Source organism: Macrobrachium nipponense, chromosome 45, assembly GCF_015104395.2.
Source record: "Macrobrachium nipponense isolate FS-2020 chromosome 45, ASM1510439v2, whole genome shotgun sequence".
Lineage (NCBI taxonomy): Eukaryota > Metazoa > Arthropoda > Malacostraca > Decapoda > Palaemonidae > Macrobrachium > Macrobrachium nipponense.
In genome coordinates this window covers 3,529,711-3,548,188 of record NC_061105.1, presented here as the reverse complement: position 1 = coordinate 3,548,188, position 18,478 = coordinate 3,529,711, and the positions used below count along the sequence as shown (strand labels likewise).

Sequence of the window (18,478 nt, the reverse complement as noted above, 5' to 3'; positions counted from 1 at the left end):
GTGGCTGTATGGATCAAAATGGTTTTCTAACTCTGTAAATTTAGCCATTGTTTGTAAAACTTGAGTTTTTTCACAGTCTTTTCGTCAAATCAAGTGATTTTCACCTACTCGGGGAGTAAGCCCACAGGCTACTTTGGTTTTGATGTTTGTGTGGTTGTTCTTGTTGGGAGGTAGGAAAGGTTTATGGAAGAGTCTTAAAAGAACTGGAAAAAGGTGTTTTGCGTCCAGTTAAGGACTCGGGAATTTTAAGATATATTTATGATTCATATATTAGAATGAAAATGTAAAGAATAAATGATGTTTTTGTTAAACAGTACAGAACATTTATTTCTAATAAAATGTAGTTTATTTATTTTGATTTTCGTTGGTAAAACCAGGCTCTGCTTGAACGTAGATTTTAGCACCATTCAATTCATGTTAAGAATAAAAAGTTTACAACTTGAGCACGACGGGGAAATCTTGCACGCGTCCCAAGTAAGCTGAAAGTCGGATCATGCCTTGTGTGTGTGTATATATATATATATATATATATATATATATATATATATATATATATATATATATATATATATATATATGGAGTTCAAAATTTAAAGTCCAATTTGAATATGGGAAAGGATCCCATCTCTCCAATGCTGGATCTTAATGACATTAAATAAAAAAGTGAAACGAAATGGCTGAAACACATACTCTCCTCCATTGTGAGTCCCTTCAACTACTGAGGGTCCTGCAGCAATGCTAGACACTGAACTGGCCCCCTCAGTGTTCCCTTGTTCACTGGCAGACCTGTCAAATGGAAAATGAAAGTGAAACTAGGGGGTTGAAAGGTCTTTCGTTTTTAATGCTTTATCAGGCAGACTAGTTGCAGTGGAACAGAAGATTACAGACTTTATTTTTAGCGTAAAGTTAGTACATAAAGAAATTCAACAAGTGATATAACATATACACATAATTTTTCAGTACATCATATTAAGATAAGTGTCTCTGTCTTCTCATCAATGTTCTGGACACTTTCGACTACAGTGGTTTTGACATTTCGTGGAGAGGGGGAATCTGGACACGCCCCCTTTATAATAACTTACCGGGGCAAGGAGAACTTTTTTCAATTTTGAGTGTACCACTTACCCAGTGTTGTCTGATCCATCTGCTTGCTGTTCAGGAGCACTGACGGCATCGGTGTTCGAGATGGCTTCCCTATCCGTGTGCCCTAAGCCGTCTCCCATATTTTCAGAAGGGTTGTTCCTTCCAGATCTAAAAAAAAAAAAGAAAGGAAAAAAATTGTTTTGCTTATTCAGAAGTCGCCAGACAAGTGTGAAGTCATTTATTCAAGTTCTGGTCTAGGCAGAAAAGCGCCTTTTTTGGTAGTAGTAGTAGTAGTAGTATCTTAAGCCACATTGATAAGATTGGGTGCCTTTGCTTTTAAACGGCCCACTTATTCTACTTGGCGACAAAGGGTGTATCTGGTTTCCTCATTTATGCTCTTAAATTACGTAAATGTAACCAAATACGAATTTATTGTATCCAGGGTTGGCAATGAATAGTTCAAACTGATTCATCCAAGTGATTAAATCATTGATTTTTTCATTTAAAAAGTCATGATTTTTTTTATATTTGTAATTTTTTTTTTTACTTTGAAAGCAAACAAACTGATAAATATGTTTTGGAGGTTCATAAAAACTTGAGCATAACTGTGCTGCATCTATATATATTTTGATATAAAAAAAAAACATTGCAAGTACATACTTTAGGCCAGAAGTGGAAACCTAAAAGATAAATGAATAGTAATTCTGTCATAAAATACATTTTTAGGGGAAAATGATAGAAAAGCATCTAACAAATAAAAAAAATAAATATTAAATCAAATAAATCACAATTTTTTATTGTTTAATTTTAAAAATATAAAAAAAAATCACCAACCCTGATTTTATCTCTCACTCAGCCTTTTTTTTCTGTTCAAACAGTTGGTGGTTTCTTTCAGTTGTTTTCTTTAAGATGCTCTAACTCGCATACCTTTTACTGTACCTTCTGTCATATTCTCTTTCTTCCATCTCACTTTCCTCCACCCTCTCCTAACAATTAATTTATAGGGCAACTGCTTCCAGATTTTCTTCTCCTGGTACAGCACTGAATGACCTCATAGGTCCCAGTGCTTGGCCTGTGGCCTAAATTCTGTATTCAGCTCAATTCAATCAGTCTCACATATATTATTAGTATGTTTTAATCAGTTTTCACATAAGGTTTCCTTTCTCATAATACTTCTAAAATGAGTTTCCACTTTCGTACCCTCTTTATATTCAATAACAAAAACTTCTTTCAGTTTTCTTCTGAAGATTGAAAAAGAATCCCACACAATCACTGTGTATAACGTGTTTACTTATAAGTATTTACTTTTTATTTCTCTCAACACTCGAGTACTTTCAGGCCCTATCTGTGGCCGCTTTTCAAGAGATGTGTAGATTGTCAGCCTGGGTCAAGGCCCAGCAGTCTTCTGGAACTTCCTCTTCTTGAGCCATCATTTATATGATGGCTGTTCTGGTTTTCTTGAGAGTTGCCAATCCCCTTTTGTCGCTCTGATATCCTGAGCTGATGGTCAATGGGATTAACCCTTGTGGTAAGTGAGTAGTCACCAAAAGTCTGTCGGGCAGAAAACCTAATCTCTAGGTCAGAAGGGTCAATCTTAGCTTCTTTTAATATCAAAGCTCGGCTTATGGGATCTTCTGAGGTAAAACATTTGTTTCCTTCTAATACTTTAATCTCTCTGATGAGTGCTCCTTCTACTACCCTCCTATGACTGATTGCTTTTGCTTTTGTATATAAGCCTACTATTTTTTAAATCCATCCTATGGTCATTTTCCCAAACAATGCCTAGCTATAGCACTCCCCTGAGAGTTAAGCTCCACTGCCCTTCGGCGTTCTTGGATTCTAGTCCTTATTCCCCTACCTGATTCCCCCACATATTTGTATCCACAATTGCTGCAATTGATTATGTATAGCCCCCTACATCATCTGTATTACTGTCTTCTCCTTCCAATTTATTTTTACATACTTTGTTTTTTACACCCTGTTGTTTGTATTAGAAAATCTCCTAACAAAAACTTAGCAGTGTGGTTAGCTGGAGAACTAGGAATATACTTGGGTATATTTTCAGAATCACATATTAAACATTCAGTAGATTTCATAGACAAAGTTCAGAAAAAGAATATAAAGGGACACATGGTTCGTTTTGATGTAGTAGCATTATTCACAAATGTCCCCTTAGATAAAGTATTAGAATATCTTCAGACTAAACATAATGAGGGTATTTTCAATCCAAATATAGAAATAGGCGTCTTCCTTGAGTTGATTAAATTATGTGTCAGTGATACTTATTTCACGTTTGAGGGACAAGTTTACAAACAGAAATATGAAGTAGCTATGGGGTCCTCATCATCACCTATACTCGTTAACATCTATATGAAATATTTCGAAACCAATCTAGTCCCTAATATTCATTTCCCTTACATAGAACTGCAAGGTTGGTGGAGATATGTGATTTTTGCTATTCTGCTAGGTGATGAAAATGAAATAGAAACTTTTCTGGATGAACACAATAAGTTTGATAACAACATCCGATTCACTTTAGAGAAAAGTAACAATAATAAACTGCCCTTTTTAGACATACTCACAGAAAGAAAAGAAACAGGATATGAATTCAGCACATATAGAAAGGCCACACACACAAACTCATATATTCATTTCTTCTCTTTTTACAGTCATGATATAAAAATAGGTGTTCTAACAGGTTTATTTCTCAGGGCAATGAGAACGTGTGACCCTTGTAAGATAGAACAAGAAATAAATTACATCGATAAAAGCTTTGATGCATTAGTATATCCGGAATGGTCCAGAAAAAGGGCACTCAACAAAGCTAGGAGATTTTTTTTATAGAGCAAATGTAGATAGAACATGGAATGAAGAAAATAAGGAAATAGTTGCCCTACCTTTTATGCCTAAAATGAAACAAATCACTTCAAAAATGAAAGAAAGTAAATATAAATTTGTGTATACCTTTGATAATACCATAAAAAACAAAGTATGTAAAAATAAATTGGAAGGAGAAGACAGTAATACAGATGATGTAGGGGGCTATACATAATCAATTGCAGCAATTGTGGATACAAATATGTGGGGGAATCAGGTAGGGGAATAAGGACTAGAATCCAAGAACGCCGAAGGGCAGTGGAGCTTAACTCTCAGGGGAGTGCTATAGCTAGGCATTGTTTGGGAAAATGACCATAGGATGGATTTAAAAAATAGTAGGCTTATATACAAAAGCAAAAGCAATCAGTCATAGGAGGGTAGTAGAAGGAGCACTCATCAGAGAGATTAAAGTATTAGAAGGAAACAAATGTTTTACCTCAGAAGATCCCATAAGCCGAGCTTTGATATTAAAAGAAGCTAAGATTGACCCTTCTGACCTAGAGATTAGGTTTTCTGCCCGACAGACTTTTGGTGACTACTCACTTACCACAAGGGTTAATCCCATTGACCATCAGCTCAGGATATCAGAGCGACAAAAGGGGATTAGCAACTCTCAAGGAAACCAGAATAGCCATCATATAAATGATGGTTCAACAAGAAGAAGTTCCAGAAGACTGCTGGGCCTTGACCCAGGCTAACAACCTACACATCTCTTGAAAATGGGCCACACATAGGGCCTGAAAGTACTCGAGTGTTTGAGTAAAATAAAATGTAAATACTTATAAGTAAACACGTTATACATAGTGGTTTTGTGGGTTTCTTTTCCAATCATCTACACTGTTATATTATCTTCTACAACATATTATATCTTCTACATTATCAATTATATTATCTTGTACAACATCTGTTATGTCATATTCTACAGCATCAATTGTATCATCTTCTACAACATATTATATTCTGAAACATCTATTGTATCATCTTCTATAGCTTCTGTTACATTATCTTCTACAAAGTCCTTTATATTATCTTCTGCAACATCTTTTATGTTATCTTCTGCAATATCAGTTATTTTAAGCAGCATCTGTTACATTAACTTCTACAAAAGTTATATTATTTTCTGCAGCATTTATTATATTATCTGCCGCAACATCTGTTATATTATCTTCTACAGCATCTATTATATACTGTCTCCTGCAACATCTATTATTTTCTTCAGCATCTATTATATACTGTCTCCTGCAACATCTATTATTTTCTTCAGCATCTGTTATCTCCTGCAACATCGTTTATATTATCTTCCACAGCATCCAGTCTTCACCAGTCATAAAATAAAATGTCATGATATTAATCTTGTGTTAATTTTTACATCAAACCTAACTCACTGGTGCCGATGCAGAATCAGAGGAATGTATTTCTGGTGTTAAAAATTCACTTTTGGATATAATGTAGTTCGGATCCCACAATAAGCTGAAGGTCCCGTTTTTAAGTACCCATTTGTTTCCTAGCCACGTAAATAAAAGTCTCACCTAGGAGAGCTGTTAATCAGCTCAGTGGTCTGGTTAAACTAAGATATACTTAATTTTTCAACAGCTTTTCAGTGGAGCATTACACTGGTGAATTGTCAGACAGTTCATAGCCAGATCTATGAACATGCCAGGCTCCACAGAACAAAGTGCGTGAGGTTGTTGCAAAATGTTGCGTCCTTGGCTTTATTGATAGAGGACCTTGTCGATGATAATGTTGGCGATGAAAGAAGCTATGTGTTTTGAAGGCTTAGATAGGTTACCCCTCATGAAATGTCTAGTGTACTTGCCATAGCTTGCCACTGTTGTGGATTGCCTTATAGAGTTGTGCCTATTACTCTAGATTATCTTATTTATGAATTTTCTTTGTGATCCAGTTTGAATTCCTTATGATGTAACCGTTTCATGAAAACACTTTGTTAGCATCAAGTGCGACTCTCGCTGGCTAGTGAAAGAGACGTGTACAAATATAACAATGAGGCAAAGCAAGAGCTGAGGGCCTTTTGCACTCTGTTGCAGACAGAAATGGGCAGTGCACTTCAGATACTGAAAATAATGTGTTAGAAAGATTATGAAGACTTATTTCTGTTCAGTTGCAGATAGAAAGTAGAGTGCACTCCAGACTTGATAAATGAAATGTGATGACGACATTATCAGTGCTGAACTTGGACTTAAAGGGCACCGGGAGTGTACTATTCATCTCGGTGACCTGGAAAATTATGGATTAGCCACCAATATCTGTATTGTTTGGTTATTTTTGCATGTCACTCCCTTCCCACACCTCTCCCCCCTTTGGTGCCAATGGTGTTTTACCTTCACAGTGTTTTCTTCCAGGTGATAAGTCATATGTATACCAAGTATGGTTGAAATACCTCAATGCGCTTTAAAGTGTAAGTGGCACATTTTTGCACACGCACATACATGCATCCATTTTTATAAATATATATAGATATATATTTTAGCACCCATGTGCTTGAGCTTAATCTCTGTTTCGACCTGTCAGAAGGATCAGCTAAAGTCATCCTTCAGCATGCCACCCGCCCAGAGAGCCAAGAAGTTCCTCAACCACATGCAGGCACCAACAGGAGACAAGCGATGTCGAACGCGCACAAACAACTGTGGTGGCTAAATCACACTGCCTGCCTAGGGCAGCCAAACCAAGTCATCCTTGGACCTCATGAAAAAGGACTCCTCACAGAACTACTCCACCAGACAGTAGCAGCCATGCCTTAAGCGTTCACCATGCCCATAAAAGAGCCTACTCAGGACCACGCTGCATCAACCAGAGACAGCCAAGGCATACCAGATGACAGAAGACTTTTGTGTGAATTCAGTGCCCCAAAGATATACAGTGGGGACCCAGCCATGAATAGCAGACCAAAATTTCATTTGCAGTTAGGCTTTGGATAATCTAAATTTCCCTTATCATGAAAAAAGTTTGGAGTTGCAGGGGTGACAAACATTGCCAGGCGTATTCCAGAAGCAAAGATAACCAATAACTCTCGAATTTACACTTTTTTTTTCTTTTTCTGCGTGTGATCTCGTCATGAACTTGATTCGTCATCATCATCTTGAGCCTTAACGAGTCGAGCCACTAGGAAGGATGCCTAGGTCCTTGCTAATTAAGTTTGCTACACACAAAATACCGTCAGAAAGTCACTATTCGTTTGTGAGGAGAATGAAAGACTGAGTAATGATACAAGAATAGATATTGGTAAAAAGGAGCTATGCTAGGCTAGTGGCTGTCAAGTCTATTTCCCTTATTTCACTTCTAAATCCATATCAAGCGCAGCATCTTGTGGACTCTCTTTGACAGTAGGATCTAAAACGACGTTTCTTTTTGTACACTTTCCTCTCCTGGTCAGCTTGGTTGGACATTGAACCAAAAGGCAAGATTGATTGGGGGTCTTGGAAAGTATATAGCCTAACTTAGCCAGACCACTGAGCTGATTAACGAGCTGATTAACAACTTTCCTGGGGCTGGCCAAAAGGATTAGAGTTTTATTAATGTGGCTAGGAACCAACTGGTTACTTCACAACGGGACCTACAGCTTATGGTGGGATCTGAACCACATTATACCGAGAAATGAATTTCTAATCACCAGAAATAAATTCATCTGATTAGGGAATAGGATGCCCGATTTATTTATCAATATTAGTCAGTCAACGGGTTTATATAAGTCCACAGTTTACAGAACGGCTAAAATGGTACACTGACTATATAGACATAGGCTACTTTGGAGTCTAGACCAGAATGATAGGTGAGAAATGGTATACTTCCTGGCCGAAATTATGGTGAATGTTTTATCATCGTATTGGGAGAAGCTTGTGCAGCAGTGAATAATCGCTTATATAATAGTACTCACCAGTGAATGAATTGGGTTGTCTATCTTCACTGCCGTTCTTGTGTGACACACCCAATGTCAAAACCAACAGAGCAGTTCGTTTCTGCAAGTCTGCTCGAGTCTCGAATTGAAGAACTATGTCCGCTTGTATTCAGTCCATAGTAGAGTTTAAGGCAAGTTGTTCCTTATTAGACCTTTTGGTTTTTAAGCGTATGGGACCGTTTTGATTATTAAAAAGAAAACTTCACAGTACTTAGCAACCGACAAGATGGCGGACAACTTCCATATACGCTGGGGACCGTAGGAAATTGGATGAGAAAAGTGGTTTCAGAACCGTGGCATATATGCTAAATATTATATATATATATATATATATATATATCTATATATATAATATATTATATTATATATATATATGTGTGTGTGTGTGTGTGTGTGTGTGTGTGTGTATATAATAATATACATATGCATACGTATATGCGTTTTAATAATACGTTCACACTTAAGCATATATATATATATATATATATATATATATATATATATATATATATATATATATATATGTATATATATATATATATATATATATATATATATATATATATATATATAGTTGACAACAAACAGGAGAGCGAACGAACTCTTTTAAAACGCACGAAATTTAAAGCATGTCTCTTACGCACGCACTTTAGATAAAGACTAGCATTCACAAGTCAGTCCTAGCAGTATGTAGTACTATATAGCACCATGGCATCCAGTCGGTTGCCAGAAGGAATATAATTGAATGCCTTTGAAGCAAACGCCATGTTCGATTAAATATTTATATCAGCGGTTTGTCAAACATCTTACGTCAAGGCATCATACGACACGGGGGTTGGGTTAGGGGGGGGGGGGGGTGGGGGAGGCTTTTAGACAGATGTTCTATCTAAGCTATGATATATGAATTATTAGGCATCATCGCCTTGTAGCGAGGCTGGGGTCTAAAAATAACCGCATGGTTTGACGCTTGCTTGACTAGTAAAAGATAATGTGTGGGGGGGTGTCCATGATAATAGGGCGGGGCGGGGGGGGGGTGGTGTGGGGGGAGCCATCTGGCCAGGGAGTTCTACTGGCCGTGTTGACGTTGCCGGATATTCTAAAAGTACAGGAGAGAGAAAGAGACTTGTAAAAGTTCATCTAAATTTGCAATTCCTTTTATATTAAGGTTCATACAGGGGAGACAGACAGACAGACAGACAGAGAGAGGGTAAATTCAGAGCAAGCATTCAACATTTTATGTCGGCATAAACTACACTCATGAACTTTTGATCTATAATAATAATCTACGAACAGAATTTTCAAGGTCACACACGCGCGCGCGGCCTATCAATAACAGATGATCGTGACAAGGTATCAAGGTGTGTACTATAGTTGTATATCATTGCTCACAGATCTACTCATACAACGCGATGCATAATTTAGGTGGGAGAAAAAGTGGAATTGGATTCATTTTGTTTAACTTGGTCGTTGTCTTACGACGTTTCTCTTGAAAACAGTTTGCGATGTGACTTGTCGTAGTACACCCACACTCATCCTGTTTCCGGTGGATTTAACGTTACCTTGTGGTCTGTTAGAATTTTGCAACATTAATCTGTTTCGGGTCAAAATGACATGTCTTATAAATGTAGACAATTCCTTGCCATACAAACTACTTTTTTGATTACTTTGCTTGTACAGGGCAGAGCCGTATATAGAGAGAGTTTGGCCATGGTCGGAACCAGTTATTCAAGGTCAAGTATACAACCTGCGGCTGCCTTGACACAGTCAGAGCCTACATGCCCAGGATCCTGGTCACGCCACACACACACACACACACACACACGTCGCACACGGAAAAGAGTTTGATTAATTTTCGGTAAATGACATACTTTATTCCTATGGTTTGCTGGGTGGCAGTAGGAGGCTGTTCTGTACAGTATGGACAGGGTGCAAGGATGCGCAGATTCCCTAGAAACCCAGAGAGACGACGGCAATGGGAGATGAAAGGGATCTAGAAAATTGGAAAGCACATGACAGATCTTATTTATGTTCGGTAAGTTCAAGATTTTTTCTCTTTACTTTTCATATGTGCAACAGTTGCAGCTTTACTGGTAGTAATATAGCATATGACTAAATAACATATTTTTATTGCTGATATTCAGGCCTGTAGTTAACAATAATTTATTTTATCTTTTGGATAATTTTGAGGATGATCAGCACGGATCGGGATTCACGGCTACATTTAGAAGTCTTAGATATCCCCTCACTTCATTGAGAAAGCAATTTCGCGAGCAAGGAAGTTGTTCTATGGACAACCAAAAAGATATGTGTCCCTTCCCTTTAATCCAGAAGTGAAGAATATATGTGGGCATATAAACAAAAGTCAGAAGGAAACTAAAATTGTGTTCAAATATGAAAATACAATAAGACGCACCCTCGTAAGAAACAATAATAATGATAAAAATTCTATAGTCCCAGGCGTTTACAAACTACCGTGTATGGACTGTAATAGTAAATATTTTGGCGAGAGTGGACAGGGACTAAGATATATGTTTGGGCGAACATAAGCAAGCTTATGAACTACAATCACAAAACAGCGCAATAGCAGCACATGCATTCAGGAATGATCATAGACCCAACTGGAACGAGGCTAAAATTATCTTTAAAAGTAACAATGTAAATGCCAGACGACTAGTTTTGGGAGCTGCTATAATTCTAGGAGAAACATTCAAAGGAAACAAGTATTTTGTCAACGAAGACCCATTTGTTAATTTTTTATTACTAGTATGTTTTTAAAAGATTTTAACTGTAGGACAGGCTCTGTTTTTCCCTCTCCTGATGCTGCTTCCGCCTTGCCTCTCCCTGTCCAGGTAACCGCTGCCCTAGAGGAGTCTGGTTAGAGTGCCCAATCTACACCCTCAGATGAAGGACTTCCTCCAACATTGCAACAACCATTGCGGAGATCCAACAGAATTGCAGCCAGAAGGATTGTTAGGGGTGAGGAAATCACCTAGTTGGAGTTAACTGCCCTCTTTCTTCATCACCTGGCCTACTAACGAGCTAACGACCAGTGTCAACGATCTTCAACGACTCTTGTTTTTAAATTTACCTCTGTACATGTTGTAACTAATTGTTCATTTGGACTGAAGATGAACCCAGGGAAGGGTTCGAAAGCTTTTTGTAAAGTCTTAAAAATTATACACGGACTCTTAACACTTTGTATTATTGTGGACCCTTTAGAACATTGCTAGTATTATAACAGCCCAAGTGGTTTCTTGGGATTCACACGAATGACGAAATTTTTTGTAAGATAAATGCACTATTTTTTTGAAATAAACTCGTACACACTTTTTTGTTTCTTTTTGAAAATTCATAATTGCCTATTTAAGACCATCATTTTCATCAGTAATACTTAAATGCTAGATATGGTTATTATTCTGTTGAGAAAAAAGTGACGCTAACAAATAAAAAACATGAAATGAAAAGCAATACATTTCAATAAAACTTCTGTAATGTTACAGCTGTATACATATGCTTTTGCCAAGGTAACGTCTCGATAAAATGGACAGACACCACAAAAATACCTGGATAAAAGGGACAGTCATCCTAGTAATATCTGGATAAAATGGACAAAACACAGTAATTTCTGGTAAAAGGCTACTGTCACCACAGTAATACCTGGATAGGGACAGTCACCACAGTAATACCTGGTTAAAAGGTATCAGACAGCTCTGGTTAAATGTACCAAACAGAACAGTAACCCCCCCCAAAAAAAAGGGACAGACAGCAGAGTAATATCTAGAAAATATGGACAGTCACCACAGCAATATCTGGATAAAATGGACAGTCACCACAGTAATACCTTCTGACTGACATCAAAATGTTCTTTAAAGAAAGACCAGCAAAAAAAGTCTGCCAGTTACGCCTACAGACCAATAGACTTGGCATCCATTATATATAAAAACTGGTCCAATGCATAATGAAGTACAGAGGATATCCAAACGTTCTACAGGGAAAACCCGGGAACACCACAGTATCTACAGATAACTCCAAGCACAGAAAGAAGGGTACTACATTATACCGTGGCCTGGGAAGAAGGTCCCTGAATAAATAAAACTCAAGAGACTACGGAAGGATGCAAATGCTCAGTAAGACAGTGGTCTCTATAAGTGTATTCTCGTCATACTACCATCATACACAGGTCACAATATGACCAATTATGAGCAATCTTTTTAAGTGTATTCCAGTCATGCTATAGTCATACACAGGCCACAGGATGACTGATTATTATGAGCGATCTATATCTAGTCATTCTACCGTCATACTGCGGTCATACACAGCTCACACGAATGGGCAAACTCAAAAAAAAAAAGTCTAGTGGAGTACGTATATTCTTTAGAGCAGCGGTTCCCAATTACCTACTTTTGGTCATTACTCCACTTTTTCCAAAATCCTGGCTAGCAGCAAGCTCGTTACCCCCACACCATATCTATTACTTTGTACATGATTAATGTAAAACAAAGCCTTTTAGTTTGTTGAACCTTCCTTTATATTCAATTATTGAAACAAATATATCAAGATGTACTATAAAAAAAATGCATACATATAATAATGTTGAAAATAAATGGATAGAATATATAATTGAAATAATGTTCATCAGGGTGAAAAATGACAAATAAATCCATAAATACTTCTGCTGGAAATAAATAAAATAATTTAATGTAAATAATCACACTTTCACTTGAAAATAGTGGATATATATATATCTATATATATATATAGATATATATATTATATATGTGTGTGTGTGTGAGTGTGTGTGTGTGTGTGTGTGTACTTAAAAAAAATCTTCAGTAGTGTGAAAACTGACACCTTCGGTTTGAGATCATTTCAGTAATGCGAGGAGATAGTTTTGTAAGGGCACATCTGATGTCATTTTCTGGGTTCAATCTATTTCTCTCTTTGCTTCGGATGGTCAAAAGAGCTGAAAAGCCGGCGGCCTCACTCATGTAAGTTGAACCAAATGGTAAAAGCATTTTAACTGCTTCTAAACTTGCCAGTGGGAACTCTTTGTTACGGCTAATCTAAAATGATAAAATACTTGATATAACGTTTCTAATATATTTAATGTCGCTGATGTTTTCATATTCATTTAAATTACGTTTTAAACTTTCTATGTAAAATTTGTAAATGCTTTCTAAAATTTTTTATGGTTTATCATTTGTAGCATTATCGATGATAAAATTTTTTATTTTTGTTTTATTTTATGATCGTTTTCAACACAGTGTTCCATAGGTGCTGAATAATGGAACACTGTAAAATATTTAAAACAAAACCCACATTTACCTTTTTGGTTAAAAATACCAATGGATTCTTTGTATAATAATGCGTCCGCCTTCCTCTGATCTCGGACCGGATGTGGAAAAAAAAAAAAAAAAAAAAAAAAAAAACCACTAAGCGTTTTGTACGTTTCGATCAACTGTCATAGTTCAAATACGAGTGGCCCCACACGGCGCATGCGTCTCCGAGCTGGGGTCCGCACGAAGGAAGAAATATTGTGGTCGACATACAACAACCTGCATTTGAACCACCGGCCCAACTTTGAGTTATAATCAAATGTGATGATTTGTGGTTATGATAGAGGATTCAAGCAGTTTTTTTTATTATTATTATATTCTAATGGATACATTTATGTAAATACCTTTGTTTCAGAAGTTACTGTATCAAAGTATTCAGTTCACACACAATATACGTATCTTAATTTTTTTATTAAATAAAATAAAGTGCAACTTTACAAATCTCGAAATCAGTAATCCTTCCCTCAGAGTTACTACAAGTTTCTTACGTTGATACTGATCTTCTGTAATTGATATTCGTGAATTAAGTAAAAGGTTTTCGGCGGCATCCGACAATATTAAAAAAAAAAAAAAACTTGTCTGGATGCTGTCGTAACCTATGAAAGTGTTGCAAACTCTCCACTCTTTCCTCGTTCTCAATTTATGTCATGAGCCCAGATTTCCCTACTGTTCAACGCCTCTAATTTGGTTGACAGCAACGAGTCAGAGCAAAACCTCGCGCGTTCCCTTCATCAAATGCGAAATGACCCCTTATTTGGGAACCGCTGCTTTAGAGAGTATATCGCGAAGTATGATTGTTGAGTAAGCGCGAGGCGTGTGATAATAATAAAATAAACTCGCCAAAAGGAACTATAACATACGAAACTTAGCAAAACGCTTTAACCCTTCTGCCCTGCTAGGGGTCTTTTTGATCCGAATACAATTGTACATTAGCATATCTCTCGTTTTTAGAGATTGAAGCTTCACACTCCTTGACTTTTCCTGACTTTAGGGGGTTATTATGTTGCCTAAGTCTGGTAAAATTTTTCCCAGTAGTTAATGAGCAGCAAAAAAGTAACATCTAATCTGTTTGGGTCAAAATGACCCGTACCTAATTTTTGCTATATTTGTTCCAAGTTTTTCACAAACTGCATCAAAGATGGTATGATTATGAGTGAAAAAGAAGAAAAGAAACCTAACATAACTGAATTTTACAATTCAACTAAAGGAGGAGTTGATGATTTAGACAAACTTGTTGCAACTTATAGGTCAAAGCGTCAGACAAAAAGATGGCCTATGGCCTTGTTTGATAACATAGTGGATGTCTCCCTACAATGCTTTTGTCCTTTGGAATATAGTGCAACCTAACTGGAAGGGAAAAGCTACCTTCAAGAGAAGAATTTTTCTTCATGAACTTGGATTGGCCTTCGTCCAACTTGTATTGTCTTCGAGGGTATCATTACCTAGGACGCAAAATACCCGGCGAGTTGCTGAAACTGCAAGAACATCTATAGAATATGATCATTCTCAGTCTCAGGAAAGAGCTGCAAAGAGACAGCGTTGTCATATGTGTAAAAAATGCAGCAAAGTAACCACAATATGTACGGAGCGCCTCAGCGGCGTGGTTGGTATGGTATTAGCGTCCCACCTCGGTGGTCGCGGGTTCGATTCTCGGCCATTCCATTGAGGAGTGAGAGATGTGTATTTCTGGTGATAGAAGTTCACTCTCGACGTGGTTCGGAAGTCACGTAAAGCCGTTGGTCCCGTTGCTGAATAACCACTGGTTCTGTGCAACGTAAAAGCACCATATAAACAACCAAACAAACAATATGTACGGTCTGCCGAAAAACTACATGTAAGCGGCATGCTGTTGTAACGTTCAAGTGCAATAATTGCAACTAATTCCTAACCTTCAATAAGGTAGGGGGGTTGGGAGGGTTAGGTGTGGGGTCTGAATGACAGACAGTCATTTCCACGTAATAGACCCTGGGCATGCAAGGTAATTAATTATGTACTTAGTATGGCAGACAACTGTCAGAATTTATGAGACAGGTCATTTTATGCCGGAAGCATATTCCCGGACTGCACTGAGGTTTCAGCCCGTGATGTGTTTAAGTTCACCATCTATATATTCGGGGTCGCAAATTCAAATTGCGCGCAAAGCAAAATTCATAATAACGTTACATTTTATTTCTTTTGAGTGAAAAGAATAAAAGTGGACATAACTCTAGGAATTGGTAGATTTCCGGTAAACTGAAAATTTGAACCTCTGGCTATTACTGTCCCTGAACACTAGAACATCTAAGAAAGGTAATTTAAAATAAACTTCTACTTCTGTTGTGAACTTAACCCTTAAACGCTGATTGGACGTATTATACGTCAATTAAAATTGTCTGTCGTGTGCTTAATTGACGTATGATACGTCGACTAAAAAAGTTTTTTTTAATTATTCGTGGAGAAATAGTTATAGGCCTACTTTGTGAAAAATTTTAAATCACACGCCTTGAGGGATGCTGGGAGTTCACGGATCAAGCTGTTGTTTTGTTTACAAGTGTTACCTAGCCGTGCATGTGCGAATTGCATTCTTCTCACACCAGCAACCTTCAGCGACACGTCATCCGAGAGCGATCTCTTGCCGCATTCGTGTTTTGCCGAACTTTTGAGAGTGTTAAAGTGTTTGTGGCGGTACAAGACGTATGTAGAGATGTCACAACGTCATCAGGAGTGTGAAAGGCACGTTTTGTCTGTCGGTAGGGATCGTGTGAGGCGAGTTTGGACTTGGATGCTGGAGAGGGACCAAGCACCCAAGATGACCCCACTTCCCAACGCCATGTTGTGCAGCCTCGTGTGACCGAAAGTGTCCACAGACCACATTGTGTGCCTTTTACGATCCCTAGGAAGCATCGGGGTGTCCTGAGGGGCATTTGCAGACATTTGGGAGGCCTCCAACAAAAGGACATTGACGAGTACTTGTTGGACCTCGATCGAGAGCAGGTCGCAAGTCCTCATTTTGATAGCAGTTGGTCATCTAGTGACGAGGACATCACGCCTGATGCAAGTGATGATGACTATTTGACCCCAATGTCCGCACGGGAGTCACAGGCTGAAAGTGAGCTTGAATTTAGTGGTTTTAGTGCAGATGAGGGGGAGTCTGAGGAGGAGGAGTTGTCGAATTTTGTTGTTGGGGACGAAACAAAGAGCGAGGGCAAAAGCGAGGGAGATGGGCCGTGGGGGGGGGGGGGGGGGGGGGGGGGGGGGGGGGGGGGGGGGGGGGGGTGGGGGGGGGGGTGGGGGGGGGGGGGGGGGGGGGGGGGGGGGGAGGGGGGGGGGGGTGGGGGGGGGGGGGGGAAGCGGGGGGGGGGGGGGGGGGGGGGGGGGGGGAGTCGTGAAGCTGTGCCTGAGCACGTGCGCGCGCACGTCCCCGTAGAAGTCGCAACGTCGCGCCAGCCTAGGTGAAGGCAGTATGTCCGAAAGTGATGAGGGGTGGTCAGAGGACCCCACCCCACCTAACATGCACCCATTCACAGCAGCACCTGGACTCACCGTACCTGTTCCTCTCACTGCTCTATGGTTCGTTCAGCTGTTCCTGACGCGGGAATTGCTGGAATACCTGGTTGCAGAGACGACGGACTACGCTCGGTACTGCCGTGACGAACTGCGGACGACATTGTTGCATCGCTGGCGGGGCTGCAACCTCACGGACATGGCGCATTTTTTGGGGCTCCATATTTTTTTGGAATGATGCCTGCTGCCAACGTCAGGCAATATTGGAGGCGGAATTTTTTTTTAAGTACGCCCAATGTGCCCGGCATTATGGCCCGTGATAGATTAGTTTTAGTTTTACATTTATTACAAGTTTTTATATATCTGTATTTATTGATGTATTGTATATTATTTCGTTTTCTGCCAAGAAAAAAGTTTTTCACCTGCATTCCTTTTAGTTATGTATTTGTACCAGAATAAAAAAATGTAATATTATATATATATATATATATATATATATATATTTTATATATATATATATATATATATATATATGATATATATCTATATATATATATATATATTATATATAATATATAATATATAAATATGTAAGTATATATATAATTATATATATATATATATATAAATATATTAATATAATATAATTAATATTATATTAATAATAATAGCCCAGAGATTAATACAACACAAATGGTCAGTTAGGTATGGACTACAGAACTCGGCTATTTTCAACCATATAAATGAACATAACCATAGAATAAACTGGAATTTGTCACGTGTAATTTATAGCAGCAACTGCCAGTACAAGAGTCAAATGATGGAATCGGCCTTAATAAAAGAGAAGCAGGTAATGAACATCTCAAAAGGCGCGTGGATTTCAGATGTCGTTGACGAAGTTTTCATTCAACCAACGCTTAAGAAGATTAAAGGAAGATTATCAGCGGGGGTGACCTAAATTGGCTTACTTGTGGACGGATCTCTTGTATAAATACCACCTTTTCTGTAAACTTTTCTCATTCATATACCTGAAGAGAGAGACAGCAGTCTCTGAAATATAGTACTTTTCTCTCTACATTTTGGTGTTTTTATGGGCTCCTTTTATTAGATGGAATTCTGTTGTTATCAGAACTTTTTTACACCAGTTCATATATTATATATATATATAATATATATATATAGATATATATATAATATATATATATATACATACATATATATATTGGTATTTTTTGGTAAGCAAAAAATCTAACATTCTACTGATATTCAGCCATTTACCTTCATTTTGCAACAGACGGGAAGTCTCTAGCACAATATTTCGTTTTATGGTGAATTTTTGAAAAAACTTTTTCCTTCCCTCTGCGTAGTAACTCAGCTGCGCAATCTCAGAAATGCTTGAGTCACTTTGTCGTAATTTTTGCTCTGTTTTATATTAGCCGTTACGTAGAGTTTTATATATGAAAATGTGCACAATTTATTGTGGAATAAAAAAATAACTCATGGTTGTAGGTTTTAGCAGTTTTGAAAAATTTGCATATAAATCACGATAAATGGAAAAAATCTGACATTCAGTCAACTTTATTTTGACCGAAATGGTAAAAAAATGCAATTGTAAGCTATAAAATCTTACAGTCTAGTAATATTCAATTAATTATCTTCATTTTGCAACAAACGGGAAGTCTCTATCACAATATTTTGATATATGGTGAATTTAAAAAAAACTTTTTCTTCCCTCCGCGCGCGGTAACTCAGCTGCAAATCTCAGAAATGCTTGAGTCACTTTGTC

The 18,478-nt window shown here is 37.8% G+C and overlaps 1 protein-coding gene and 1 long non-coding RNA gene across 8 annotated transcripts in view; one reads left to right on the top strand and one right to left on the bottom strand.

The window, feature by feature from the left end:
- LOC135214292 (uncharacterized) overlaps positions 1-8,535 on the bottom strand; it is a 42,760-nt gene extending 34,225 nt beyond the window's left edge. For 2 of the 7 annotated variants that reach the window (XM_064248437.1, XM_064248432.1), the window contains exons 1-4: positions 8,476-8,534; positions 7,853-8,122; positions 1,126-1,251; positions 691-786 (exon numbers count right to left, since the gene is read on the bottom strand). In XM_064248437.1, coding sequence (XP_064104507.1) covers positions 691-786; positions 1,126-1,223 — 194 coding nt within the window. In that variant the 5' untranslated portion in view covers positions 1,224-1,251; positions 7,853-8,122; positions 8,476-8,534. Of the gene's footprint in view, positions 1-690; positions 787-1,125; positions 1,252-7,852; positions 8,123-8,475 lie in introns of all 7 variants that reach the window. The other 5 variants (XM_064248430.1, XM_064248433.1, XM_064248435.1 and 2 more) reach the window with 4 other exon arrangements.
- Positions 8,536-8,954: 419 nt separating this feature from the next.
- Positions 8,955-11,065, top strand: LOC135214085 (uncharacterized). The gene is made up of 2 exons (XR_010314256.1): positions 8,955-9,905; positions 10,723-11,065. It is a non-coding gene; the product is annotated as an uncharacterized LOC135214085 (long non-coding RNA).
- The last annotated feature ends 7,413 nt before the right edge of the window (positions 11,066-18,478 follow it).